Source organism: Amblyomma maculatum, chromosome 3 (assembly GCF_055883805.1).
Source record: "Amblyomma maculatum isolate TAMU_Amacu chromosome 3, ASM5588380v1, whole genome shotgun sequence".
Taxonomy (NCBI): Eukaryota; Metazoa; Arthropoda; class Arachnida; order Ixodida; family Ixodidae; genus Amblyomma; species Amblyomma maculatum.
In genome coordinates this window covers 132,856,438-132,883,050 of record NC_139346.1, presented here as the reverse complement: position 1 = coordinate 132,883,050, position 26,613 = coordinate 132,856,438, and the positions used below count along the sequence as shown (strand labels likewise).

The 26,613-nt window shown below is 46.2% G+C and overlaps 4 protein-coding genes across 5 annotated transcripts in view; 2 read left to right on the top strand and 2 right to left on the bottom strand.

The window, feature by feature from the left end:
* The window catches only part of LOC146196069 (histone-lysine N-methyltransferase SETD1-like), a 56,672-nt gene extending 38,506 nt beyond the window's left edge, over positions 1–18,166 (bottom strand). The window contains exons 1-9 of one of the 2 annotated variants that reach the window (XM_084598084.1): positions 17,808–18,166; positions 17,632–17,707; positions 16,968–17,104; positions 16,333–16,437; positions 14,149–14,419; positions 10,078–11,840; positions 8,936–9,109; positions 7,446–7,512; positions 5,327–5,446 (exon numbers count right to left, since the gene is read on the bottom strand). In XM_084598084.1, coding sequence (XP_084454210.1) covers positions 5,327–5,446; positions 7,446–7,512; positions 8,936–9,109; positions 10,078–11,840; positions 14,149–14,419; positions 16,333–16,437; positions 16,968–17,102 — 2,635 coding nt within the window. In that variant the 5' untranslated portion in view covers positions 17,103–17,104; positions 17,632–17,707; positions 17,808–18,166. Of the gene's footprint in view, positions 1–5,326; positions 5,447–7,445; positions 7,513–8,935; positions 9,110–10,077; positions 11,841–14,148; positions 14,420–16,332; positions 16,438–16,967; positions 17,105–17,250; positions 17,490–17,631; positions 17,708–17,807 lie in introns of those variants that run through there. The other variant, XM_084598085.1, reaches the window with a different exon arrangement.
* Positions 18,167–18,276: 110 nt separating this feature from the next.
* LOC146196068 (uncharacterized) lies at positions 18,277–20,685 on the top strand. The gene has a single exon (XM_084598086.1). It carries the CDS (start codon positions 19,353–19,355, stop codon positions 20,274–20,276), a length of 924 nt encoding a protein of 307 aa, XP_084454212.1. The 5' UTR covers positions 18,277–19,352; the 3' UTR covers positions 20,277–20,685.
* Positions 20,686–22,211: 1,526 nt separating this feature from the next.
* LOC146196067 (DNA repair protein RAD51 homolog 3-like) lies at positions 22,212–23,628 on the bottom strand. Its single transcript, XM_084598083.1, has one exon. The coding sequence runs from the start codon at positions 23,587–23,589 to the stop codon at positions 22,663–22,665; it is 927 nt and encodes a 308-aa protein (XP_084454209.1). The 5' UTR covers positions 23,590–23,628; the 3' UTR covers positions 22,212–22,662.
* A 191-nt stretch (positions 23,629–23,819) lies between these two features.
* The window catches only part of Argl (Argininosuccinate lyase), a 60,490-nt gene continuing 57,696 nt past the window's right edge, over positions 23,820–26,613 (top strand). Inside the window, exons 1-3 of the mRNA XM_084598075.1 lie at positions 23,820–23,869; positions 23,986–24,090; positions 24,263–24,349. Of these exons, the coding sequence (XP_084454201.1) occupies positions 23,861–23,869; positions 23,986–24,090; positions 24,263–24,349 (201 nt within the window). The 5' untranslated portion in view covers positions 23,820–23,860. The remainder of the gene's footprint in view (positions 23,870–23,985; positions 24,091–24,262; positions 24,350–26,613) is intronic.

The window sequence follows — 26,613 nt, the reverse complement described above, 5'->3', positions numbered from 1 at the left end:
GTCTGGAAACAGCCTTTAGGAGAAAGCTTTGTTTGATGCACTGACTAACGATGGTGCCAAAGTCTGTGACGCATAGGTATAAACCTTGGCGACCCCACTATTAAGGAAAAGCATCTCCTATTCACCTGAATGTTGCTATATTTGTTGCTGGTGTAAAGAATCCAAATATGCAGAGCAGTTTTGATGGGAGGAGCTTGTAATTAAGACCATAAATTATCACTAACCATCGGTAATATGACTGACTACAGTCAAACCTGGATATATCGAACTTGAAGGGGATCGCGAAATAGCTTGATATATCGATAATTCGATATACAGAAATCGGCTTGGGATGGCACTTACGATGCAAAAAACGATACTGTATTTGTCACGTAATCAACTCACTCGCATAATGAACTCACCCTCCACCTTTGCCTCGAGAATTTGAAAAAAAAAAGCGTTAAGGCCAGCTCGCTCACATGCAAGCGATTAAGTGATCTCAGCAACGAGCGGCAGTGACAGAGCAAAAAATTTCCATCTTGTTGGAACTGCGTCCCTCTGCCGTACGAGCCACCGTGGCAGCTCAAAATAAGGTTTCTGTGTCGCCGAGGCAGAAATCGCCAGCGTTATCACTTGCATGTCGCACTCCGTTTCGGTCGTCTCATCCACAGCTCGTTTCTTGGCAGCGTGCCAAGATGCTGCGCACGTCGCAGCGCGTTTATCTTTTGATAGCCTCTGCTGCGGCGGGGAGCGAACTTGACAGACTGCCCGTGATGGCATGATTGCATAAGCCTAGTTCGATTTATCACGCCGCGCTTGGAGCGGGCATAGTCTACTGCCACAAAATCATTGGAAAGCGTGATAAAGTGGCTGCAAATGCTGTTTGAAGCGAAAAATGCTAAAAGCCGGTGTCATGATCGCAGCTGACCGCGTGCTTTCGTTGATTTATACATGCAAGGATTCTCGCAAAAAGAGAAAAAAAAAAAAGATAGATCTGCCGCTTCTTAACTTCCGCAGGCGCCATAGCCACGTCAGCCGAGCCGCCGCGCGCAGAGGGTTCGCAACACACGCTGGAGAAAGCGTCAGACGTTCCGTCTGAAAACGGGCTGAGCTGGATTGGCGCATGTGTAGCGCGTGCTACTGCGAACAAAGGCCGGGAAAAAGGAAAGAGAGAGATAGCTCGGCAAAAGAATGGGCACACCCTTGCGCTTCGCTCTATCGCGCTTTTCCCCTTTCGTTCCCACCGGTTCTCTCTGGTTCATTCACGCACATGGCTTGCAGGCGTCACGTGCTGGCGCACGGGAAACGATAACCACAGATGCGCGCGCCTTTGGGGAATGGGCGCGGCGCTGCCCTAGCCGAACTGTCCCCTCTCATTATTTCTGCGCGTGGCTTGAAAACGTCACACGGCAAATGGCCGAAGGTGATGCGATCGTCTTTGGGGAAGGCACACTTTCCAGTGCGTGGTGCGGAGTTCGATATATCGAACGACCGGTGAAATTGAGTTCGATATATGACGCGGCTTTCCTATACTTTTACATGGGATTTTCAAGGGGATATTCCGTGAGTTCGATATAACCAAAATTCGATATATCCGGGTTCAACTGTATTGCAGAAATGAACTGTCTACAATTCCACTTGTTTTTCTGGACTGTTAAAAAGGATAACATGGTGACCACCTGATGAGTCTCTGGCAGGTTATTTCAGCCTCCCATAACTGCCCCTGTCAGCCCACTCATTTCAACAATGACTGATTTTAAGTGCAGTGGTTACTTGTTGACTTGAGCGGCTGGCTTACTTAAAGGAGTATAGACACATACATCTACACGTACATGTTTCGGCATTTTTGCTTTAATCGATCCCCGATGGTTCAAAACAGAGGGACTGCGACCCAAAAAGCCCAACACAGCTCAGTTAATTATCAGGGCACTTATCAGGACCATTTTCGGTTTCTATCTCTTCGAGCACAAGCACGCAATGACGTCAAAGATGCGAGAATGCTCCATGAGCGCCACCTACTGACAAGGCTGGTGAACACGTAAATATAAAATCCAATGACACATACGGGTAGCGTTTTTCATCTGCTGGCGTTCGCATGTCGAAGAAAATATCACCGTCGAGCAGCACTTCAGGATAGCATAGTTAGTACAGTCGAGCCCACTTATAACGATACCGGTTATTACAATATATCGGCTATTACAATGAACAGCCATGTCACCGTCAATTTACAATGTATCCAATAGTAAAAAAATCCATTTACTACAATGAAGGGTTGCCGCTCTAACGGTTATAACGATTAAAACCGGCTACTGTGACCCAGCTTCAAAATAAAATACGCGTGATTCCGACGAAAACGCGAGCGTCCGCAATCACGCAAAGCGAGCGCATTTCGCTCCGCATGTCACCCTTCCACCCCTCGAGACGAGTGGACTGCGCCCACGATACAAAGAGAGGAGAGCACTCCGTTTCTCTACCCTTGCCCCCCTCCCCCCCCCCCACCTCCGCGCTCCATCACATGGTCGCGTCCCCGCCGCCGTCCCGACCGACTCTCTGTGTGGCGATAGCGGCGGCTGTGTGCGGTCGGGCGTCGTAGTGCTTATACGTGTGGAGTGCACGTGGTGTGTGTGCAACGCCTGTGGCGTTTCGCTTTCTCGTCGTACAATGGCAGATCCATCTGCCGTACGCCCTTCACCGGACTGCACGGCGCTATTGCCAGCAAAAAGAAAACGTACAGCGATTTCATTGGAGACGAAGCGCAGCATAGTTGAGGACCACAAGAATGGACAGAAGGTGTCGGCCCTGGTGCTGAAGTACGGACTGCCTCAACCGACAGTTTCTACAATCATCCGCTCCGCAGATAAGCTGCTTCAAGAAGAATGCTCTGGTTCGAAGAACAATGATCGGAAAAGGGTCCGGCAGGGCGCCTACAAGGAAGTGGAGGAAGCCTTGTTCCAATGGTTTCTTAGCGCCCGTGCACAGAACCTGCCCATTAGTGGGCCAATCCTAACGGCAAAGGCGAGTCATTTTGCCTTTCTTCTTCACGAGAAGGACTTTCGTCCGGGAAATGGTTGGCTGCAACGCTTTAAGGATAGGCACGGGATTGTATTGTATACGACGACACTGCAGATCAGCCTCTCAAAGTAGTGTCCTCACAGGAGGCCCTGCATATGATTTATTCCCTACGGGACTTCGTTTTTTCAAGGGGCCTTCCACTTGAGCACGTCAAACAATTAGATGCTCTCGAGACCAATGTTAATAAGCTTTCTGTGAAGCAAGCGAAGCTCACGGACTATGCTTTTTTTGATAAGTAGTGGACAACTTTTTTTCTGCTTGATTAAAATTTTTGAACCTTATGTTGACTGCATTTTTTGGCAAACCCGGTTATAACAATTATTGGTTATAACAATGACATTTTCTTGGCACTTGAGTATTGTTATAAGTGGGCTCGACTGTACTACGGCGTTGTTTCGCCCGAAGGCACGGACATTACTGACACTGCCAGACACTTTTGACTTTGACAGGCTCGCCAGCGACTCAAGCGATGAAGCAGGAATCAGCAGCAGCCACAAAAGCTTGGTTGGTAAGCATACAAGAAATGTCAACTGGTAGGAAATGTTGAACAAAGGAACTCATTACCGTGAAGATGTTGCTCTCTCTCAGCCCGGTTTCCCAGTGCTGTGAGTCAAGCTGGCATTCGAAATAAAAGGAAGGCTTAGTAGAGAATTACAGCATGGCGCAATCAGCCACCGTGGCCTGCTACCGCGCGGCTCCCATGATCACACCTGCTCAGGCACTGATTGGCCTCAAAGAGGGAGGTCTGCGTGCCACCGTCCAAGCATGTGGCGCCATCTGAAAGCGCAACCTGGGCATGTAAAGCCGTGGCCGCCGTAATCGGCTGCCAAACCATAATCTATCGCGGATCACTGTTCGTTCGCTTACGTAACTCCTTGTAAAAAGGATTATCAATAACGATTAAATTAGGAGGGTTGTTTGGCCAATACCGGAGTGCTGGTAGAAGTTATTACAGCAATACAAGCGAGCTTTTTTTTTTTTTTGCAGTCACTTTTTTGCTGCTGCACAGTGCGACACGGCTGGCATCTGCTAGCTCCGCCTGCTGAAAGCATGATACAAATCAAGAACACATTATGAGATGGACTTTCTAATAAAACGGCATGAAAGTCCAACATCTTTTACATTGTTAACCCGTCTGAAGCCATTTCAATGTGAAACCTGCTAGGCTTAGCGATGTCTAGAGCAGGCATAGAGCGGTGCAGTTTGTCTCCTGGCGAGCCAATGGGAGGTGCCGTTGCCGAGAGCTCTGCACTTGTGCAGGCATGCTGTTGAGGCCAAAGTATAGCAGGCAGTCTCCATATGTACACCAGGTTCAAGTTGCATGAGTCCGGCATAAAATGAAAAGAGTACATTCCGATTCCCGTTTTTGGAGTCCGTCGGCGTGCCGCATGCGCGTAAAGTATACCCAAGCTTTACGCTTGAAAAACATGCCGACCACGGAATCAACGCCACTTGAAATAATTGTAACATACACCAATGAATAAATTGTAAAAGGTCATCGAGTCAAGAACTGTCCCATGCAGGGCAGGCCGGGCTCAAAAGCGTCTGGTCCGGTGAGCTGTCGTCACAGCTCTTTGCTTTGCAGACTCCATGTCACAGTTGTTTGATGATGTCATGTTGTTTACCTAAGTACAAGTTTTCGTCACAGAGATATCGTAGTCGATGAGTTTTAAGTACTTACTTGCCAGGCTTGTTTTTAAAATCAAATTATGATATATTCGTGGCAATGTGCGAGGTTGGGATTACTTGGGGAGCATCTCTGTACAGCCAGGAAGGCAATCGTATTCCTTCTGCCGCTTCAAATATTGGTGTCGATACTCCTTAAAAGCGATGTTTTGGTCCAGCCAATATCAGGTGTATTCTAAAGAGCTCAGTTTGAACTGTGCACGATTCAACACATATTTGTGGTCTTCTCCTTAGAGTCAACACAAGTTAAGGTCAACTTGTCAAACCCTCTGAGCAGTGTTCTAAGTTGTGCGGGCCATGCACAACTAAAGAAGCTTCACAGCTCATGCCTCTCAGCCAGCAGGCTTGGAGAGGCTGACAAAAGCAAGATGCCACACTGATGTCCCACTAATGCCGCACTGTGCCACACTGCTGGAGCACTGCAGTGCCTGCTATGCCTTGTGGCAGAAAGGGCACCAAACTGCGGTAAACACACCTTGCCCACTTTACACTACGTTTAAGAAATATAGAGAAACGAGGAACAGAAAAAATGCTTGTACGCACCCACACAAAGACAGAGAGAGAGGGAGAGAGAGCTAAATCCGCTCACCAGAGTCAACCTTGTCACTTTCGCTCTCCTGGGTGCTCTGGTCCTCCTCAATAAGTGGTGGTACCCTCCTTCGCCTCGGGGATTCCGTCTCGGAATCGGACAGCTTGTCATTCTCCACATCTGGAAGAGGGACACAGGACCGGTGTTAGCCAATCCAAACATGACTTCCAAATTCGACTTTGTGTAAATATCTGATTCATTCAAGCAGGGTGCCTTAGAGAACAGCAAGACCACATGATAAGGCTACTTACAACATCAAAATTTAGATAAGCACAAGTTGGCACAATGAAACAAATTACAGCTAAGCAACACAAACCACTGAATACAGCCTCTAGAACTGTCAGGAGTGAAATTATGTTTAGCTGGAACAAACTGTTTTCGGGGATACTGCTTTGTTATAAACAAGCATCAGCTAGTGGCGTCACAAAGACGCAGCGATTTTCATTGTGTAGGCAAGAGAGTTCAGCATTTGCATAGAGTACGCCTCACACAAATGCTGCCCAAAACGTAGAATTCGTGACGACACACAGCCCGCTTAGTCCTCTCCTATCTCAACAAAATGAAAGCTCCGTGATAGGCCTAAGCCATGCAGATACTTTCGCAAACTGCGGAGGCACAAAAATTCCCCAGCATGTGCGTGCCACTGCACACGGCCCAGTTATGTGAGCTGGCTTTCAGTTTTATTTTTTTATTCATACAATACCCGCAGTGCCACTAGAGCATTACAAGGCATTACTAGGGCATTACAATTTTAAATATTCAAGCACTCCTACTTTACATGTCCAACTCGGCACAGTGAGCATCGACGCTCGAGGAAGAAATGCAAAATGGAGGCATTCTTTCAGACCTCATTTTATGGAGTGAAGTGAGACCTCAAATGCTGCCTCAAATGTCTATTATAAAGGACAAAGTTTTACAAAGTTGCAAAGAAGAGAGAAATCACATCTTTCGTATTCAAAGTCACTGCACACCTTCGGTAATCATTATTTTTCCATGTCCTTTAGAGAGAAGATGCTCGGAGAAAGAAGAAAGCGCATCAAAAGGTTTGTCATATAAAAAAGCTGCTTCGCGTTGTCCATGGCGTCATCCTCGTCGAGCTCCTTGCATGCACTAACAGTAGGCCCAGAAGTTGAGATGTGTAGATGTTTAGTATTATTCTACACCTAGCATTTTCAGCTTCATTTTAGCTTAATCAGAGACTGCAGACATCCACCAGAGCCGCGTTCTCGCTACCAACTATGGGAGCAAAGAAGTCAGTACAGCGCTCCACCTGCTAATTTCCCGTCGTAAACAGGCTGAAAAAGAGCTAGACTACTCCTCAGGCATAAATAAAGATATCTCTTAGCACAGACGATGCGTATGCTGAGAAATATTTGCACGTGCAAATGTTTTGAAGGCAGCATTGCTTGGCGCAGTGTAGATATGCTGCGTTTTTGCCAACTTGTAAACGCATCACTGCCAACCACAGTGCCACAGTTACAAACATGACACTTGTCTATACCAGGGGTTCTCAGACTTTTTTGCTTGGAGGAACCCCAAAAGCCTTCAAATAGTTCCAGGGAACCCCCCGCCCCCCCTCCCCCTCAGAGCCAGTCTCATATCAGCTGCCGGGTCAAGACAGCTCCTGTGCTTGTTCTTCAGATAGGCAAGGGCTGAAAATGCCTGTTCACATGCATATGTAGTTGCAAAGGGAAGCAAAATGTCCACTGCCCTTTCAACGAGGCATGGAAACAGCGGAGCAGTCCCCATCCAAAATTTCACCAAGCCTTCACCATTAAATTTTTCTTTGAGAGCAGTGCTTGCCCTGAGCTCTGAGGATTCTCGCGGAACACAAGAAGACAGCCCGCGGAACCCCTGTGTTCCGCGGAACCCAGTTTGAGAACCCCTGGTCTATACATTAAAGTGCAGCACTTCTCACACAAACTAACAAAACATCCAAGGTGACTAGCAGTACATAACGGGTGCATAGAACATGCCCAAAAGAATTCATCTTGCCACAACTCTGAACAGGCACTGCTGCAATGGCAAGAACACAACAAGGTGGTGCTTCATCGTGGCCCGTTTCTCCCAAAGAAATCTATCAGCTCAATAATATGTCACAGGTAATCCTTTTACTTACCAGAATCATCAGGCTTTTTGCTATCCTCATCATCAAGAGGAGGTGGTGACGGTGGTTTCCGTATTCTCTATAAAACGAAAGCAAATCTGTAGCAGTTATTCAGCGACACTTTTCTTCACAAGCAACATTCACAGCAGAGTTGCAATCGCTGTCATTCAAAATGCACCCAAAAGTTCTAGCAAAACTGTGTCGGCATTCAATTAGCCATTTCTAAACTTTGAAGGGCACTTGACTGCTAGCCCACTCACTGCACTCAATGACAAAAATTAACTATTCTACACCAGCCACGAACTACTAGGCCTGTACGACAGCGACTCCACAGCTTTAAGCGAATTTGAAGCAAAAGGTAATTGTTTTCTAATAATTTCAAAACAAACATATAGAATATTTTTTGAACACAAAACTAATCAACAAAATAAGCAGTTTCAAAACCATGCGTTACCCTGACACACAAGGCCACCACATGAAGCTGTGTCACACTTACATGAAACTGTGTCACCTTTTTGCAAAAATGGCTGCTAAAAATTGGCGGAACTGACCCACATGCAGAGCTGGCATTTGGTGCCATGCTAGATTTATTTGTGAGAACTCCAACTGCCGGTCTTAACTGCAGTTGTGCCATCAAGCACATGTTTTTTTAATCAACTCCATGGACACCTGCCAGGATTATGTGACAAGCAGCCCAGCACCACCCCACATCAGGTGCCATAAGTAGACCTTGTACTGGATTCCTCTTTCATACCATTGCGCTTGACGCTTGACTAGCTATTTTCACGCAAAGATTTGCGGCTACGGTCAGCACAGACTCATCCTGCACAAGCCAAGAGCCTCAAGTTCCATGCCAGTTCCAGACCGTGTGTTGCATGGGCAACGCGGATGCGGATACCTGGCAGCTATAGTAAACATTTGGGTGCCGTGCTCGCACTTGCTCACAACTTCTGCCGCATGCGTGTACAGGCCAACTCTGATGTCTGCATGGCATGCAGGCATGCGGCGCGTATGCCTCGGAAGTGTGAAGCCCCACCTCGAAGCAGGTATGCTAAACCGAAACCATGTAAAGAAAGCGTTCTGCAAATCTTACTCGCCTGCGACGAATACTTCCAAGATGTCAAATACCAAACATTCAAATCTAATATTGAATACTTGACTATTCGGCCGAACAGTCAAAATTATTTAATATTTGCACATGCCTAGAGATTGCCAAACTCTGCAAGAGGTTAGTAATCATTAGGCAATCGCTAGACAATCACTAGGTAAGAGAACTACTGCAACTTAATCCGCCAGCTATTATCTATTCCTTAGTATTAATGTTACTATAATGACTACTTTCCAAGCAAAGACCTAGCACCCGCAAAACTTAAAATATGCTTCATTTTCCCGAGTATTTTCCATAAATGAAAATTGGCAGGTGGGGGATGTGTGGAACTAATTGTAGCAGCTAATGCATCAATCACGAATGAGGAAGTGCTGCACACAAATAAAAAGCTTACCCTGAATGATGGCATCTTAGGCATGGCTGCACGAAGTCCGAATCCAAAGTTGGAGCCGAACCCCTCACCAATGGAAAACCCAGACTCGCTTCGTGAACCGTCGAATAGAGATGACAATGACGAAACAGTTTGACTGCTGGTTGCATCGTTTTTTGTAACTTCAGATGTCTTTGACTGTTGAAGCAAAAAAAAATTTTTTTCTTTTTTAGAACATACACAATGCAAGCGAAAATATATCAAAAGGCTAACCTAGTTCATTGTTTAGCTAACAGAGTCGCAAGTCGAGTTTTTTAGCTAATATAGTCCTACCAGTGTAACATAAGCACTTATATTCCAATACAATCATTTTAATTCGGAGAGCAGCAGTAGCATGAGAATTGCATAAAAAGTGTCACCGACACGTGGAGTCATAAAAACTGCCACAACCCACTCTAGCTTTAGCTTCATCTACACACCATACCTCGTGCATGAATGTCATGGTGGTCACTAACCTTGACTTAATGAATCGGCAAGAATAAAAGGAGCAAAGTGGGTATAGAGTTATTCAGCACTTTCCTCAAAAGCATGCAGCCTATTCTTTGCATATGTGTATTCAAAGATGTGAAAACTCAAAGGAAATTAAATTTCAGCCCACATACATGGTCACCAATGACACCAACTTCATGTTGCAATGTAATAAAAGAAAGTTATGCAATGCAGATAATCTCTGTGGCATTAGAGGCACCCCCTCCATTTTACACTGTATCTGAGCTCTAAATGATTAAGCTGTGAGTGCTTTGTGCACTCAACTACAAAATCTGCTACCTAAAGGCACTAACAATGACAACAAACAGCAGCAGCAGCACTACCAGCAGAGCCACATAAGCGGTTAAAAGAAAAAAAAAAAATTAAATGGCCATCATATTACGTATCAGAGAACAAGAGAAAAATCAAAAGCTTTTTGAACATTTTGTGGAAACTTCCTCCCAGACTCTGAGTTGAGCTTGGGATATGAAAGAAGTACTTCGAGTCTTACCACGCAGGAGAGCAAACTGGACCACATAGGAGAGCTACAAAGCCTCAGTTGTTTCCCAACACCAAAGTCTCATGCTGCCTACAAAGCATGCCTTGAAAAGCACCAGAGAGCAGGACATGGTGAATACCTTAGAGGCGGCCGAAACCTGCTCGTCCCACCAGACTTCAAAGCGCTTGAATGCATAGCTCTCCACCATACGCTTGCAAATGTCCCGCTTCACAATTTCCTTCAGTTCCACCACCAGGGCGTCTAACACAGCACGCACAGTAGGTGCATTGGGGTCTGTACTCAATGTGCCCGGAGGCAGGGGCGGGCTGTTCGGCCTATAGACTGCCCCGGGACGCACTACAGGCACTACACTGCTGTTGTACCACTTATACGGTGATGGCGGCAGCCTTGCCGCCAGGTAATCGCTGCTGTGTCCATACTGCGATGGTGTTGAGGCAGGCGGGTAGTAAGGTGGCGCATAGTGATGCGCCGAAGCAGCGGGGGTATAGTGCGGTAGAGGCGGCGGAGGATACAGTGGATTGTATGCGGGCACAGGCGGTGGGGGCACAGACGGAGGTGCTGGAGCACCCCCATAAGGGTAGGCTGAGCCAGAATGAATCGGTGATGGCGTCAATGGCGGCTGGTGGGGCGGCTGTGGCTGCTGTTGATGTGGGGAGGATCCTGCCTGTACTCCAGAACCCATGCCGGGCTTCCAGATTCCCATTTGGGCCATCATTTGCACTTCTTGGCTGGGATACATGGGGTGTGTGGTGGAATAGACCGAGACAGGCGCATACATTGATGACGTCCCTGGAGCTGACTGGTACGCCACCGAAGCTGAGCCACTGGCTTCCTGCGCTAGGTACACGCTGGGAGCCGGTGGCTCAGGTAGCGGGGCATTCACCTGCAGCTTCTCTTCGCCACTGCTGAGCGACGACAGCGACATGCGGTCATCGTCATCGTCCACCTGATTTCCCATCATGCTGTCGTCCTCAGGTGGTGGCTCTGGCAGTTCATCGTGGACGGGTGTAGAGTCTCGCGTGCTCGGCACCGATAGGTTGGTATCATCATTCGACTGCAGCGTCGTATCGGCACGCCGGTCGTCAAGTTCAGAGTCCGAGTGGTCTCCCCTCACCCTCGCTTCCCTCGTAACCCTTTCCCAGTGATGATACTCTTGAACAGAAAGGAACGGTGATGGTGGCGTTGACAGTAGTTCCATGGCTTCATCTTCTTCGGGCGGTGGAGGTGGAAGCTCATCCCTTTCTGGCAGTGGGGGAAGCGGCGAAGAGTCAGGAGGCAAGGGTGGGAGTGGAACTCCGGCCAATCCATCGGAAGCGTGTGTCATGTTCGATGCAGGGGAATCCTGCTGCGGTGCTGAGCTGTCGCCAAATGGCGGGCTTCCAAAAGGGGGCACACTGGCATCAAGAAAGCTGCCCCTGCCTTCGGTCTGTTTCAGCAGCAGCTCAATGCGACTGTCAAGGCTTTCACGTGCAGGGCTCTGCTTGGGTGGTGGAACAGTGTCGGCATGGGGGTCCCACGAGGAACCCTGCTGCCAAGACATTCCATCGCCAGCCGCCCATCCTCCAGAGTGGTTCACTTCCCAGGAGTGCGAGGGTGCAGGGTACTGAGATGATGAGCAGTAGGAGTAGCCACTATCATAGCTCATGGGTGTGGACTGGTTGGACCGATACGAACCCGAACTATAGTCGGAGTGATTGGTGTAGTTGTAGTCGGAAGGTGGGGGAGGGGCAGGTGTAGAAGGAGGAACTCTTGCTGTGGGCGGAGGTACTGGCAGCATCTGTGAGGGAGGAGGAGGAGGGGGATCCGGTGCAAAACGCATTGGTTCAGCAAACTTGGGGCGGTCCAAGGAGAGCTCTTCGCAGAGCCGCTGGCACTCTCGACCTGTAGCAAGCAGAAAATAAAAAAGAAGCAAAAAGCTTGTTAAGAAACTTGGTAACTTCTGCAACATACGCAAGCATCTTTTCACAAAGAATGGCCAGCCATAACAAATACAAATTTTTACACCAAAAAGAGCAAACAGGCTATGATGCTTTCTTTGAATACTGCCTTTATACTTATGTGCATGCAATCTGCCTTCCAACTTTGAAAATGTTGTTCTATCAAGGAATGCATTTCTAATCCTACTTTAACTGTTATTCAATATGCAATGTACACCGTCAACCGGTCTCGCTAGAGTACTCGAAAGGGCTACTCCTGGCTGCATGCAAAACGTCCACGGCTGCCAGGAATGGCTACATTGCGCCAAATTGGCAACTTTTGGTACCACTTGGCATGGGGGCTACTTATAGAATGCAAGTGCGGACCAAATAAAGGATGACTTGCTTCACCGAAGATTCAACTACACTTTTGCTGCAGCATGCCAAAATGCTGTTTTGCGTACCATTATTTTACTGTGCCAGCCCTGCTTTCAAAAATTTAGGCGTAATGATGTCACAAATGTGTCAAAGTCCTTCCTGCTCCTTTGCTCACTTAATGTTTGTCGAAGTTCTTCCCGCAGGAAATACTTCGAAATACTACCACCTGCCACGCAATGCTGCTGCCATTCACACAAATGTAGCAGGTCACTGAGGTAAGGAAGTGAAGCACAACAGCCTGACAGGCCATTTCTATGATGCATAAAGAAGAAAATAATTAAGGAGAGGCCGTTACGACGCATCTCAAGGCAAAAACCTTACTTATCTCATGAATGGCATGAGCAGTAGTGTGTGGCAGGATGTGGGAACAAAAATATAACGCAATCGCTCTTTGTGCAGCTGCAATCGGGATTAAAAATTTTCAGGCTGTGCAGTTTTCTTTTTCTTTTTTTACCATTTCAGTGTTGCAAGTTAAGAAAAAAGAAAATGAAGGCTCTCCATATCCTATCCATATTGGATAAGGAGCACCTTCATTTTCCCGAATAGGTTCAGGCTGCTGTAAGTTGAAAAAACACATTGAAAATAAAATGTGTTATGAAAGGCTCTGACCTTGGCTGTACTCCCCATTCTTATAATATTGTCATGGAGCAGTTATTAATTGCACTACGTGAAAAGCCTGTTTTTAAACAGACGGAAGCAACAAAAACATAAAAATAAAAGGCCCAAATTTGTGCACCAAATGTTTACAGTGCAATGCAAAAGTGTCGTAAAAAAAAAAAAGCTACTGCATGAATGCCACATTCTATACGTGAATTGAAACTGCTATGGCAGCGCCTCAGGAACAGTGTTTTCACTCTAGTGAGGACAAAACAAACTCTTCTCGTTGCACATATTCCTTTCACCTCAGTTTTCCTCGTGCGTTTTCACGCTTTTGTCCAGCGGTCACCATAAGTATTTTTTTTTTTCATTCGGTTATAAATGCTCTTCTATCCTCATGTTACTCACAGCCGCTTTTTCCCAGTATCCTAGAAGGATTAAAAATTTCCCATGGCATTGTTGGTTTTGATGATGCCTTTGTGGTGCCCTGGCGATATTTTTGGCTACTTTTGGAGCCTTAGCTGCAAACTGGCTAATTTCGCCATTTTTGTGGCTCGAGTTTTGGACTTGGCAACACTGGCCACCATCAGCCGATAATTCCTGGTTTCAGACAGCCTGCATCTGATCATGCGCCGCCATATTGATTACACTGCCTGCTTCACCGACATGATGGTTCACAGCCATGGTCACCAACGATCGCCGGTGCAGGCGCTACTGGCTGTGAAAACAAAGCCAAGATAGCATGTCTCAGACAATTTCTGCATGCTGGAATTGGAATGTGCAGCATTTTCAAGTCAACACGACATACAGACATTGCTGGCTTGCTGGCTACTGCAAGTGCCCAGTAATGCACATCTCAAACCGAGCGTGTCTTAATGACTGGTCTCATCACTGGTGCACGGCAAGATGTGTCATATAGACTCTGTTTCTGCAACTGCAGCGCTTTCAGGCTGCAGGCTGTGGACAAGTACAGCAATAAAGAAGCAGGCATGATAATCAGTGTGGACTCGCATGTTTAAATACAGGCTATTTTAAACCAGGCGTTATTGGTATGTGTTGCGTGTGCAGCCAGAAGCAGCCTGATCGAGCACTCTAAAGAGACCTACTAACTGTAAGAGCAGCACATTATGCTGCCCTCTCACTAGCACCTATGAGAGATACTAAATTTGCACAGTAAATTGCCCTTCATCACCAAAGTGACGAGAGGATGCACGGCATGAAGTGACAAGCAGGCTTACCAAAGGGGTCAAGGAATACGTTGAGGATGTTGCCCATGACTGAAGACAGGTGCATCTTCTCGACGCAGTAACGGGCAGCCTTCGTCGTGGAAAAGATGACACGGGCCAAGCCCAGGTGCTTTCTCGTTCGCGTATGGTAGTAAACGATAGACTCATCGATTTGCCCGTACTTCTTAAGCAGGTCATCCAAAAATGCTTTGCCAATGTTGTCATTCAGATTAGTCAGTGTCACCTCCAGTGGTGGTGGTACTCCCACGTAATGATCGTCAATCTGTCAAAAGTACAAAACGTTTATACGATTACAATCTCTGAAAGACTTGTCACTTCACTCCTGTTGCACAGAGCAGTGAACGCTTCGAGGAGGATAGAGATGGCAACGTGTAATTGCAGTTCTATGTAAAATCCGGTTGTGTCAGGCTTTAAGGCTACGCTGATAGTTGTTTGGCAGCAAAAGGTGCTTTACTGATAAAAAAAATTAAAGATGAAATCATTTTTTGCTGTCCCTTGATTCAAACAACTGATATCAAAGCCAAAAAGGACTCCGTGACCACTGCTTTCAAGTAGACGGTCATGTGGCTTAGAGTCACGAGGTCCACAAAAACAAGCCTTGATGCCACTGCAGTTTGTTTGTGGGAATCGCCACTGTCAACAACACCACCTCTATTTAATTCCTTGCTTATTTTTTTCCCTAGTTAATTAATTCTCCACTTTCAGTAAAGAACTAGCCTCTTTGTCATTAGGATGCAATGATCTATCGATATGAACCAAATTTAATTTTTACAAAGAGTCTCTTTAACGAGCATAATAGAACCCATAAGCCAGAACACCAGAATTTCCCCCTTTATGGGGGTAGCTTTAACGAAATATATGGGTGCAACAATATACTTCAGGTGCCGCGAATACAAAGCTTGAGCGTCTGATTAAAGTGGTAAATGATGGCTTGTGAAAATGAAGCACAATGAAATTGTGAATAAAGTGAAATGTTAATGACAGAGTGGAAATGCCAACCATGTAGAAGTGGGAACAACAAAACTTTTTTCTTTTGTGTGTGTGCAGTAGTCAAGTTCTCCATTTCATTTTATCGCTAAATGCACGCATTCCTGCTCTGTTACATCCCTCACCGGGAATGCCGCTTTCTTTGATGACATTTACAAAGCAATCAAAAGTGATACACAAGTGCTCCTATAAGCAACTGAAACATGAACCCTAGTCACATGCATGAAATGGCATTCTCGATTATAGTTCTTAAATGTTACTTATTGGTCAATTATCTAAGATTCACTACACAAGTTTTCAGATGCTAGCTAAAATGCAAAACATCAAATGAAAAAACTGTGGCAAGCATTTCAGTGTTTTCCTCCATACAACAGCTCTCAAGCATATAATTCAACCACGAAAAGAAGTGTACGGGATCAAATGACACATCATTTTGAACTTCCCAGCTCATTTTTAAGTTCTGGCACAAGTCAGGTGCTTACTTAGCAATTAAACAGAGCACCCACACTAACGTTTTGAATCACACTTTGCACACAATCCTAGTCTTGCATGATGAAGCTACCCGACAGACGTATGGTTGCCTTATACCCCTGTCACACGGACAGTTTCGATCCTCATTGAACTCAATCTGCATTCAACTAAATGCAGATCGAGGTTGTCACACGGCAACTTTCAAGTGCAGTGCAATCGAGCTTGATCCTGCTTGACTTCAAGCTGCTTCCTCAAGCGCTCTTGAGATATGAAGCATGCTCGAAAGCGGTTGTCAGCACCCTGGTTATGAGTGACCTCTAAAGCGCACACGAAGAAAATTTCTCAATGCCAGTTGAAAATGCCCGTGTAGGACGGGATGCTTCAATCCTTCTTGAAAACCTCAATGCAGATAGAGTTCAATGAAGATCGAAAGTGACTGTGTGACAAGAGGTATTACAGCAGATGCTTGGAGAACAAACTTTACTATTTGAAGTGCCCATGCTAAAACTGATGGAATGGCGTGAAAAGTTGCAAAACAGTTACAAACATTCGAGTACATGTCAAAATTCATGTATGCTATTCATTAGGACCCAGATCACTGTGAATACCAAGGTCCTTGGCACTAATGTGTGAACCAATGTGCAATGCCCTCCGTTGGTATATGGTGGGGCAGAGTAGGCTCAGCCCTCAAGCCCACATGCTTAATCGACAACACACCTTGAACTTGGGAACGGGCAGATCTGCCACTTCCGTCCTTGCCCACAGCAACGACAGACGGGACCTCGGGTCTCGAACTTGTACCGGCGGATAAAGGTTTTCTTGCTGGAAACAGAAGGCAAGAGTCACGTGTCATCGTAGCGCCCAATGCGCTGCGACCGGCAAAAGCGCGATATTCACACCGAAGTCGTTCGCAATACACTATACTGCACAACAACATACGGTGCATACGAGCGCGAGCGGTACATTGCCGCCCAGACTGTTATCACAGCAACCTTAACCCATGTACGAGTGGCATGCCCTGGATTACGCGACAGGCGCCTCCATCACCAAAATGAGCGAGGTACAAGCATACGCAGCGGGACGCACCTGACGCGAGTCGCCTCACACTACGAACAGCTCATCAACGTAGTACACGTCGCCCTGGAAGTCTACACCTGGCTTCGAACAGACTGTACACGAGTGAAGGTGCAATCATCTTACTACACAGCCAGCGTTAGGCACCAGCAGCAATGTAAACACGGCCACGAGTGTGCGACTGGAAGCGCTGCGCCAGCGGACGACATGCGCTGTTTGGCAGTGCGATCTCGGCGGCCGCATGCTCAGACAGTCCCGATGTCAGGATGACATCGTACCCCAGGCACGACTCCATCGTATCTGTAGACTTTCACGGCCCCTTTTTTCATCGCTGGATCCACCAGAAGTTTGTAGTTCCTCTTCTTCTTTTCCCCATGGCTGACGTCTGGATGAACGGGTCGAACGCCATTCATTGCTGAAAAAAAATAGAATTTGAAGAGTTGAAACAGATCCCCACACACTAATAGACGTTTCAAGAAATGCCCGACCTAACGCAGCTGTCCGTTTTTATGAGAAAGCGAACTGCATTGTGCGATTGTGGGGCTGGAGCAAAAACACCACCTGAGAGCTTGGCTAGCTTCGCATCCACGCAGATCAGGGTGGCCCTGTCTCATAAACTACACTTCTGCGGTGTCTTTGCCATAATACAAGCAGGCTCAAACAGTAAACAAGGACTACTTATTTTACAATAACGACCAAACGCTATATTCCAACTGGTACACATTACACATTAGTTCGCCTCTCCATCGCAGTGGCGTTACCAAACTCAGGGATTGAGACGTGAACAGCCGTGTGTATACAGCCCGAGTTTCGTAGATGTTAAATGTGATTTTTGCAAAACCATACTGTTTCTGGATCAATATGCGTTGATTTGAGTGCCTTTATATTTGACCAACAAACAATCGTGTAACATACACACATTTATTATAGGATGGAACTTACGTTTTAAAGTGCGGCACTACTACTTCGATCTGGAAAGTGAACAAAGGATTCGGGCCAGCGAAGGGGAAGTTGGAATCTACGAACGATAGTGAAACAAACGGGCATGTTTTAGCATTCAAGTGAGCGATAATAAGTTCCACATTTCAGAAAAGTGGCAGGCAGGAGATCAGTTCTACCTAGAGTGACCACGTCTGGACGCCCTCAGTGGCAGCTGCTGGGGCGGGCGGGTGGTGTTGCATGGGGTTTTCTCTGGTCTCTCCTGAAGGGCTAAATGCCAGAGAAAAGCCTCACGGCACGTGGCAGGAAGCCTTTCAGGCGGCATTTAAAGTGAAAAAAGCACGTCCTCGGCTGTTCCATGCAACTACCGCGTTGCATGGTGCAAAACAGTACCTCTCTACCATTGTGGAATTTCATCCGTAGGTAACTAACGCAGCGGTGTCGCCGCAGCCAATGGGTATCAAAACGAACGTCGCCTGTGCAGCTCCGGAGAAAAGACTGACAAAAACGACTATGTTCTTATCACAACAGGCTGGTTTTACGTTGACCACGTTAGAACTCGACTACGGCTGTTTCTATTTCTGACCGTGAGAGAGCACTGCCGTCGAGGTTGTTGAGGTCACTGTTTTTTGCGTGTCGCAGTCATGTGCGCAAGACGTCACTCGACGATGGACGCTTGACCTGTCGTTGGTATGCTGCGTACTGACTATGATGTGTAGTGACTTGGATGTCTAATTGACATGGCGTTAGTATTCCGTCGTTTAAGAAACTTTGGTGCACAACCTTCATCTTTTGTTTTATTGTAATCAGCTTTTCGTATAACCAGTCGGTCGTAAATGTCATGCACACGGCAGCGGTGGAAACGAGTGAGAGAGTATACTGCGCTTTCAACTGGCGAACGCCTGTCTGCAGCTGTCTGCGGTCTGCCTGTTATGCTCGATTGTTAAGCTAGTTGGCAGCGGGGCAAATGCATGAAGTGGGGAGCAGCTGCGCTGTACTCTGCGCGTAAAAGACTGGGCTGACCTCGCCGGAAAGATATTCATTCGTCAGTGCCAAGGTGCTGCGGCGGTAGAGTGCACTGGGAGGCGACGGCAACTCAGCTTAGGCCAGCTTAGGCTAAAGCTATCACCAGCAGTGCAGATACGCCTACACTCAATATGATACAAAAGGCATTACAGTTACGTTGTTACGGAGTAGATACGCTGTTTGGCATTTCATTGCCATCATGTACGACACCAAGGTCATCGGAAAGCAAGGCGCTATTGACCTGAATATAAAACCTTTTATTTCGTTTGCGCCTGCAGATAGCTGAGAGCAACTGCAAAGAAAGAAAGAGGTATGAAAGTCGCCAACAGGGCAATGAATAACTACTATAAATAATATGACACGACCATCGCGACCGAGTCGCCGCTATAACGCCGCGGCGCCGGTGGAGCGTGGTTGTTTCTTTCCTCCGTGAGGTAGCGCGACTGACGCTACCATTGGCGCTGCTTCACAGACAGTAAATCAGTAAATTAACTCTACGCAATAAATCAGCACCTGCAAAGCAAGAAAAAAAAACAATAAACTTTAAATTTAATTTAGCGAAAGCTATAAAACATACACATGGAGAAAACAGCTGTCAGCAGACGACGTCGATTAGCCTTCTGGGACCGGTTGAGAACTTGAGATTCAAATCGGTCCCTTCACACTAGCGGGTGCTTCAAAACGCGAGCTCATCTGATATGCCACCGAAACGTCGCAGTCTTCGGAAAATCAAAGGTAAACTGGCCGCTCGAAAACGTCGGGAGCGTGCATTCTTTGACGAGGAAGAGGCACAACGCCGACGGCGCACATCTGACGCGCTGTGGCGAGCAGACATGGCCAACAGCTTCAACGTGCTACGCCGTCTGCTGCCTTCTTCGTCGCTGAGCAACCGAAGGAGGCGATCTAGGCTTGCGATACTTCAAGCGGCGAAAGAACACGTATTTTACCTCGAAGGCATTATCACGAAGCTCCTAGCGGAAGGTCACTTCCGCGGCGACCCGGAGTCCCTTGAGGCCCTGCGCCAAACGTTCTACGACTCCGCGTCTGCGCTGCCCTCACGGAGCCCAGAGCTGCTCTCACAGTGCGACAGCGAACCCAGCTCGCAGGAGCTAAAGATATCCCTGGATGACCTAGAGGAACAAGATCCGACAGTGTTTACTGGTGTGCGTGAGCCTAGCGTAAACGTCCCCATCGCAGCCGACAGCGTGCCATCCAGCCCAACCCTCTGTCAAGCATGGCTGAGCAACCGCGCAGTGGAGGCCGCTGTAACATCGTCCCCGACAGTAAGAAGCCTCATGGAGAGCTTCTACGACAACGTTTCCACTACTGCGCACGAGAACAGTCTTGTGCAACTTGTTCCCGACGTCGTAGCTTATAAGGCCGTTCCGCCGTCGTACTCGGACAACGATCATCTCGTCCCGACCCTGCAGCTCTGTGGTGAGCTTATCCCCATCGACGACGGCAATGCCGCAGCGGCCAGTCCTGAAGATCCTTTTTTTGGTAGCTTCAACATCGCGCCTGAGCGCTCACCAATATCCGACAACGAACAAGATGCGTTCCAGCTCCCTGATCAGTGGATCTTGAACACTTGTGTGAAGTTGGTTCTCAACTCGGACGACTAGGCATCATAAACAGACAAATTGACGCAGCCCATATGCCTGGCGAAGCTGATTCGTTTGCAGTAAGTTAGAGGCTGTGCGAAACCTGTGATAAATGTAGTGCCATGACAAGCAGCAATAACTGCTGCATAAATGTTGACAAAGCTGTCTTGAAAAGCACACATTAAACTGACAGTAGCTTCTTGTTTAATATTCAACAACTGTTTGTTGCTAATGTTATGTTCCTTCTTTCTTTGTATAAAGTTTCATTTTATTGCGAATGTGCCTGTTCATTTCTGTGGCAGAATTTGCACTGTCACAAAGACAGCTTGTTCCAGACGTGCTTGACCCATAGAGGTGTCGTGTGCGCAGCAGGGCATTTGTAGCACCCATGAAGGTAGCAGTTCCCATACAGCGGTCCCTGAGGTCTAAACATTTTTCACAAAGGTTTTGGCATGAGACCATTATCAAAAGTGACCACTGCCATGTTTACAGGGCTACATCAATGTATGCTTCTTCAGCTGAGAATTGAACCTTCACAACTCTGTTGTCTTATGCTACTTGATCACAATAGCTGAATGCAAAAGGTTGCAGAGTTGAGTCCTACACACAGGCGGCATATGCATTTGATTTTAACCCGATTACACTGTACTATAAGGTTTGTAGATTTTTAAGAAGTAATGCTTGGCAGCTGCATACTGCAAAGGGCTTAACTGTCTTCCAATTAGCTGCTAGCAAAAAAAAAAAAAAAAAAACAGTCCGACTTAAGCCCACTGAACTGGAAGACTGTTTCAGCCAACATTACTAAGTCACTGCATGTTAATAAAGTGCATAGTTAAGATGCTGAGCTGATCAATGTGATCTGTCACACAGTAAAAGAATACTATGCTGATTGAGAGTGCCCTCACGTGCTCAGCTTGAGTATGGTACAAGTGTTTCAGGTTAGACAACTCTCGCATGCCAACACTGAGGGCTCTATAACCTGTCCCACAGATGCCATGTCTTCCTTTGCAGCTTTGTAGAAGCTGGCATCTTGGTCTGCTTGTATTTGATTAACCAAAATCCTGGCAGCAGCCATTCTCTTCAGGGTCATTTTCTTCTGCTCGACTTCAGTCACTCAACAAACCTATCATTATGAATATGCAGCTCTCCTTATGTGTTGAGAGTAAATTTTTCTACCCCTACAGCACATCACAGTGGATCAGCTTGAGCTGTTTGCCTGGTCTTGTGGTTTGAAGGGTGGCCTCCCCAGAGGTCGTGGTGGGTAAGTGAATAGGTGGGATATTGATTAAGTGTGAACGTTCCCCAGATGAATGACACAGTGCGGGAGGGCTAGCTCTGCTGGTGGTAAAATACAGAAGGATGAGAGTTGGGTGGAACCAATGGTCAAACTGTAAGGATTAAAAGGAATTAGTTTGAAGTAGCCTCCAATGTGTTGTTTGCAAGTGGTATGGAGTGCAGTGGAGAGAAAGATATATATGGCGCAACTTTGCTTGTAGTGCTGCAAGATGGTGATGTAGTCAAAGGGACCGGTTCGTATGTGAGAGCATATGACTGCAGCCGGGGGAGGCCATCCACCAGCACCCGCATGCTAAGTTCGCAGGCAAGTGTATAGGTGACATAGTATAGACCTTTGCAACGAGGGCCACCTGGGTGTCACCATATTGCTTGCTGGGCTGTTGTGTGCACCTGACGTCAACATGGTGGAAGCGGCAGAGAAACCGGTTTGCAACAGCCCAGAGAGAAGAAATTTCGACACCGTCCTTGCCTGATGCAAAAGTCTATAAAAAGAAATAGAAACCTAGACCACATACTGCAGGGGTTGTTATGACATCACATGCTCGCTCTTCACGGATAAACAGATTTATATGCCTCACACGCATACTATGTAAAAGGAGCCTGTGGATTATTTGAATAAATAAATACTTCACACAGACAAAAGAAGCAAGAAAACAGTTTGTTAATAAAAGTATTTAATAAAAATTCATTCCAAGTGGTATCTCAGCGTGTAGATTCGCTGATTTGGTACTGGTGAATATTCACTGAGCAAGACGTAAATCTTGCAACACAATTCACATAAACCAAAAACCATATACAAATACCATGCACCATGTAGTCACCAGCACAAGACATCCATCACATGTATGAGCACATATGCTGCTTTTTTGCAAGTTTCCAACATACTTTGCGTGTGACTGGAAAAGTGCCTAAAATGCGAAGGGCAGTAACTCAAGCAATTCCTTCGTTCTACCATTCTCTGACTAGAATAAAAGTCCTTCCAGTTTTGTTCCATTTAGCACAACCACGACAGTGGGCTTGAGCTATGGCTTGATAAGCACTTCGAACTCGCAAGTGACCTGGAAAATTTATGAAGAAAGCCCTGTCTATCCCCCGTCCATTTAGCCGACATCTAAAAAAACGCATCACTTTCCTCAACAATCCCATCACGTTGTATTCGAAAGGGTACTACGGCGTGTCCAAACGTAGGCGCTTTATAGAAAATGGCTTGATAGAGGCCGTCGTCTTCCGTAAAAGTTGCCCTGTAGGCGCACTCATGTCCGAAAGCCTGACCCAAAGCTGGAGCGATCAGCAACGTGGAAGGATCGTTGTTACTGGGTCTCATTGACAAGTGGTTAGTGATAAGCACGGCAATGCCACACTTTGCGATCTCAACGAGCTTCTGCGTAAGTCCACTGATCACCTTTTTTCTCTCGCGGGGGTCCTCGAGCTGATTCCTCATATGAAAGTCGAAACAATCCAAGACAACCAATGATATATCTTCCCTCACACCACAACTTCTGATTTTATCCGGCAGGAGACACAACAGTGACACCAGTTGCTGCCACGAGTCACACAACGTGTATCGCAAGCCGGCTTCATCGCTCGTTGCGGCACAGCCTTGTCTTCTCGAAATTCCCGTCAAAATTTCTCTATAACGTGCCGTTGTAAAGCCTCCTTTAGAATCTATGTAGACGGTCGACTTGTTCGAGAGCTCGTTGGATGCCGCTACTTGCATGCAAAACTGAGTTTTCCCAGTACCCGCGGCCCCGGTCACTTCTACAATCTTCCGCCGCGGAATCCCTCCATCGAGCATCGCGTCGATGCTGGGAATCCATGTCGCGATAGGCTGAAAGTTGCCACTTGTCTTGAGATCATCCAGGGCGGTGTTAAACGTGAAGACAGGTGTGTCACGCCGACGCTCGAACACCAGTCCCGCTTCGAACGCGAAAGATGAACCAGCTGCCCGCAGGTCTTCGTGATTCTCGATTCCGCTCTCCTGAAGACGTTTACGCACTCGTTGTGGTAGAAGCAGAGAACAAAAATCACTCTTTGACATAGTAAACAGACGACAAACAATGCGCCACCATGCAATTAATGCAATAGAAACTTAAATTTGACTTGACTTGGCTTAGCTTGGCTGCGGTTACTTCTATTTGTTTGTCTCAAACAACTAAGAAAGTTGGTTTCGGTTTTTGTTTCGCATTTCTATTGTTCTTTATCTGTCGTTTGTGGAGATTAGAATGTCATGGACCCTTGAGTTCCTTTCTGCTTTATCAGTTATTTTGCTACGAGGCATAGAAAAGCTCTGTGTTAACGCTTCGAAATCGATGGAAACCGTAAGTCTTGAATTTATTATCTCGCAGCACTTGCAAGCGAGAAGCGGATTATTTCTGTACCCGTAAGAGTGGTATAAACATGATCAACTTTTATTTCATCCCGTAATTGTTTTCAGAAAAAACTATGGGGTGGACGATTTTCCGGGAGGACAAGTGACACCATGTTGAAGTTCAATAGCTCCACTGATTTCGACCGAAGGCTTTGGAAAGAAGACCTAGAGGTGAAATACGCAAACTGCGCATTTTTTCTCACGTGTGAAATACGAGCATGTTCAACATCTCATTTTTGTGCATTTCTGTACATGCACTAGTGTGATCATGTACACAGTGGTGCATGCACAGCACACAGTGTTATTATATATGATTTACACATGCAATTTGTTATCATTGCAGGGCAGTATGGCATACGCAAAAGCATTGGAACGCGCAGGAATCATAACAGAACCAGAGGCGGACGCTATTTGCCGCGGACTGAGCGAAGTACGTATGTATATGATCGTTTCATTCGGATTAAAGTACCTGGCTTCATATATATCATTTTAATATCAATTTGAGAACGGAAGCTCCGCAGATTAGGGGGTCAGCCCTAGGTTCAGTTACATATCCAAGAATCAAAACAATATTGCCATAAAAATTATCATTGTTGCAATTTTTCACCACGACCTTACTTCTCGTTACCATCCATGTAGCACTTATCGAACGTGAGATCAAAGCAATGTAGCTAAGTTCAAAACGCATTTAACTCTGCCCTGAGCTTAATAAACATTAATACAAATTTAACCTTCAAATAGAAATGAAATTTTTGCTTCTCTCTAAAATGGTGATATAACCATGTAAAGGCATGCAGGCCCGTCAGATTCGAAGGCGCACACACAACTTTAAGGGTTTTTGGGCGCGTGTTTCATTCCTTGCAGCGGTGAGTCCTACTAACCCTCCCCCCCCCCCCCCCCCCCCCCCCCGGACCCATAAAAAATATATATATATATATGTTCGAATTTCTTCCTCATTACAGTTGGGTTTGGTTTCAACAGCCAGACAATGGCTGAGGTGTCTGAAGTGCACGCCGGTCAAGCAAAAATGCATGCAAAAGTACGATATAATCGCTGTTTCGTCCTTTTATTCCACTTCAATGCTAAACCAAGCTTGTCTCACGAACCGCAATCGCCTTCCGCTTCCCCAGTGCAGAGTAGCAGGCCAGATTTTAATCATTCCGGCAAACCTCTCTGCCTTTCCTTTCGATAAATCCATCTATCTATCTATGACAACAGAAGCAGAGATTACAACGTCAAATTTTTTCCGCTCATGGGACGTATAAAGAACATCGACGTCATAAATGCGTTGTAACAGAAATCGAAGAGTCATGAAAGAAAAAGAAAACCGATTATATTGCCGGCAGTAGGCATATCATTTCAAACAAGAAAAAAAAACATGCCACCAAAATAAGACACCTGCACTCCTTTAACGCTTTTGGGATGACCAACAATTAATGGTGGCGACACGAATTCTGCAATGCACAAACAATAAACGCTACTCACTTACCTCCGAACGGTAGGCACGAATGCAGCTAATATTGAAGGGTATCCAACAGGTGATTGTGGTGAATGAATTTAAAAACAAAAAAAAAAAAACGAAGCTTTTTTGAAAACGTTTATAATTGCCTAAGTCGCTTTGAGATATTATTAAACAGCATAAACCATTTTCTAACAAAATGATGGGGCTGCGCACGCAATGTATACCATGTAACGCAAAATCAAAGAGAACTAATGCAAATTACATCTGGCCGAAGAATGCCTTGACTGTATGAGAACGGCAAACAAAATGTCTGGGATAGAATGCTCCATATATTCCGTAAAATTCTAAGCAAGCACCCCCGTGCGAGCAAAACCCCGCTCCTAATTCTACTGCTAATCGTTAACACGATCGTTAGCATATTTAAATGGCGCGTCGAGAGAAAACGTCGACTGCGGCGGCAAGCCGGTTTGCGTTGGCAGTCCGGCAAATACAAGCCTAATCAAATAAGCAAGAAAATTAAATTAAGTCTATAAGCCCGGCGCTCATTTTTCTTTTCTTTTCTTTCCTTTTTTTTTTCTTTTTTCTTTTTTCTAGCGGGAACATATGTCCTCACCACTTTGAATTTCGGTGCCGTTCCCGGAAAGCCTTCCCTCTCCTCCGCTTTACTTTGCAGACAATTTTGACTTGCGCAGAAAAGAGGGGTGAGGGGGGGGGGGGGGGGGGGAAGAGGGGTGTGCTCAGAATTTCACGACATTTGATACGTTGTTTCAGAGTTGTGATTTAACTGTGACAACATATTGAACACTATATTCGAGCAATACTTAGTTTGGGCGTTAAAAATTCTTACTGTGAAACTTATAGTGTGGCTTCTTAATTATTGGCATCATAAAACTGTGTGTGGGTGCATGCTTGGACAAGGCGGTAAGTCATCACTCATCACTGTATAGCGCGAAGAACATGGATGGAAAAAACCGACACGCGTCACAGACACTTGTTGGTGCGTCTCTCTGTTCTTTTCCTGTTTTTTTTTTTTTTTTTTGTTCAGCACAGCATTTGCTTAGAATATAAATTAAACTTATGCTTATGGCACAAGAAATAACGCCGTTGCCAATTTGTAACATGATGTTCTAATGTTAGCGTGAGATTATTGCAGTTGACATAACATTATTTTATAGTTCGGTTCTACCCAGGAACCGATATTCCCAGGTTAACGTGCACTGTATGCTGCTGTA

What these genes read in the sequence shown, in the direction of transcription:
- LOC146196068 (XM_084598086.1), top strand. Translation starts at nt 19,353, where the DNA reads ATGCCACCGAAACGTCGCAGTCTTCGGAAAATCAAAGGTAAACTGGCC.
- LOC146196067 (XM_084598083.1), bottom strand. Translation starts at nt 23,589, where the DNA reads ATGTCAAAGAGTGATTTTTGTTCTCTGCTTCTACCACAACGAGTGCGT.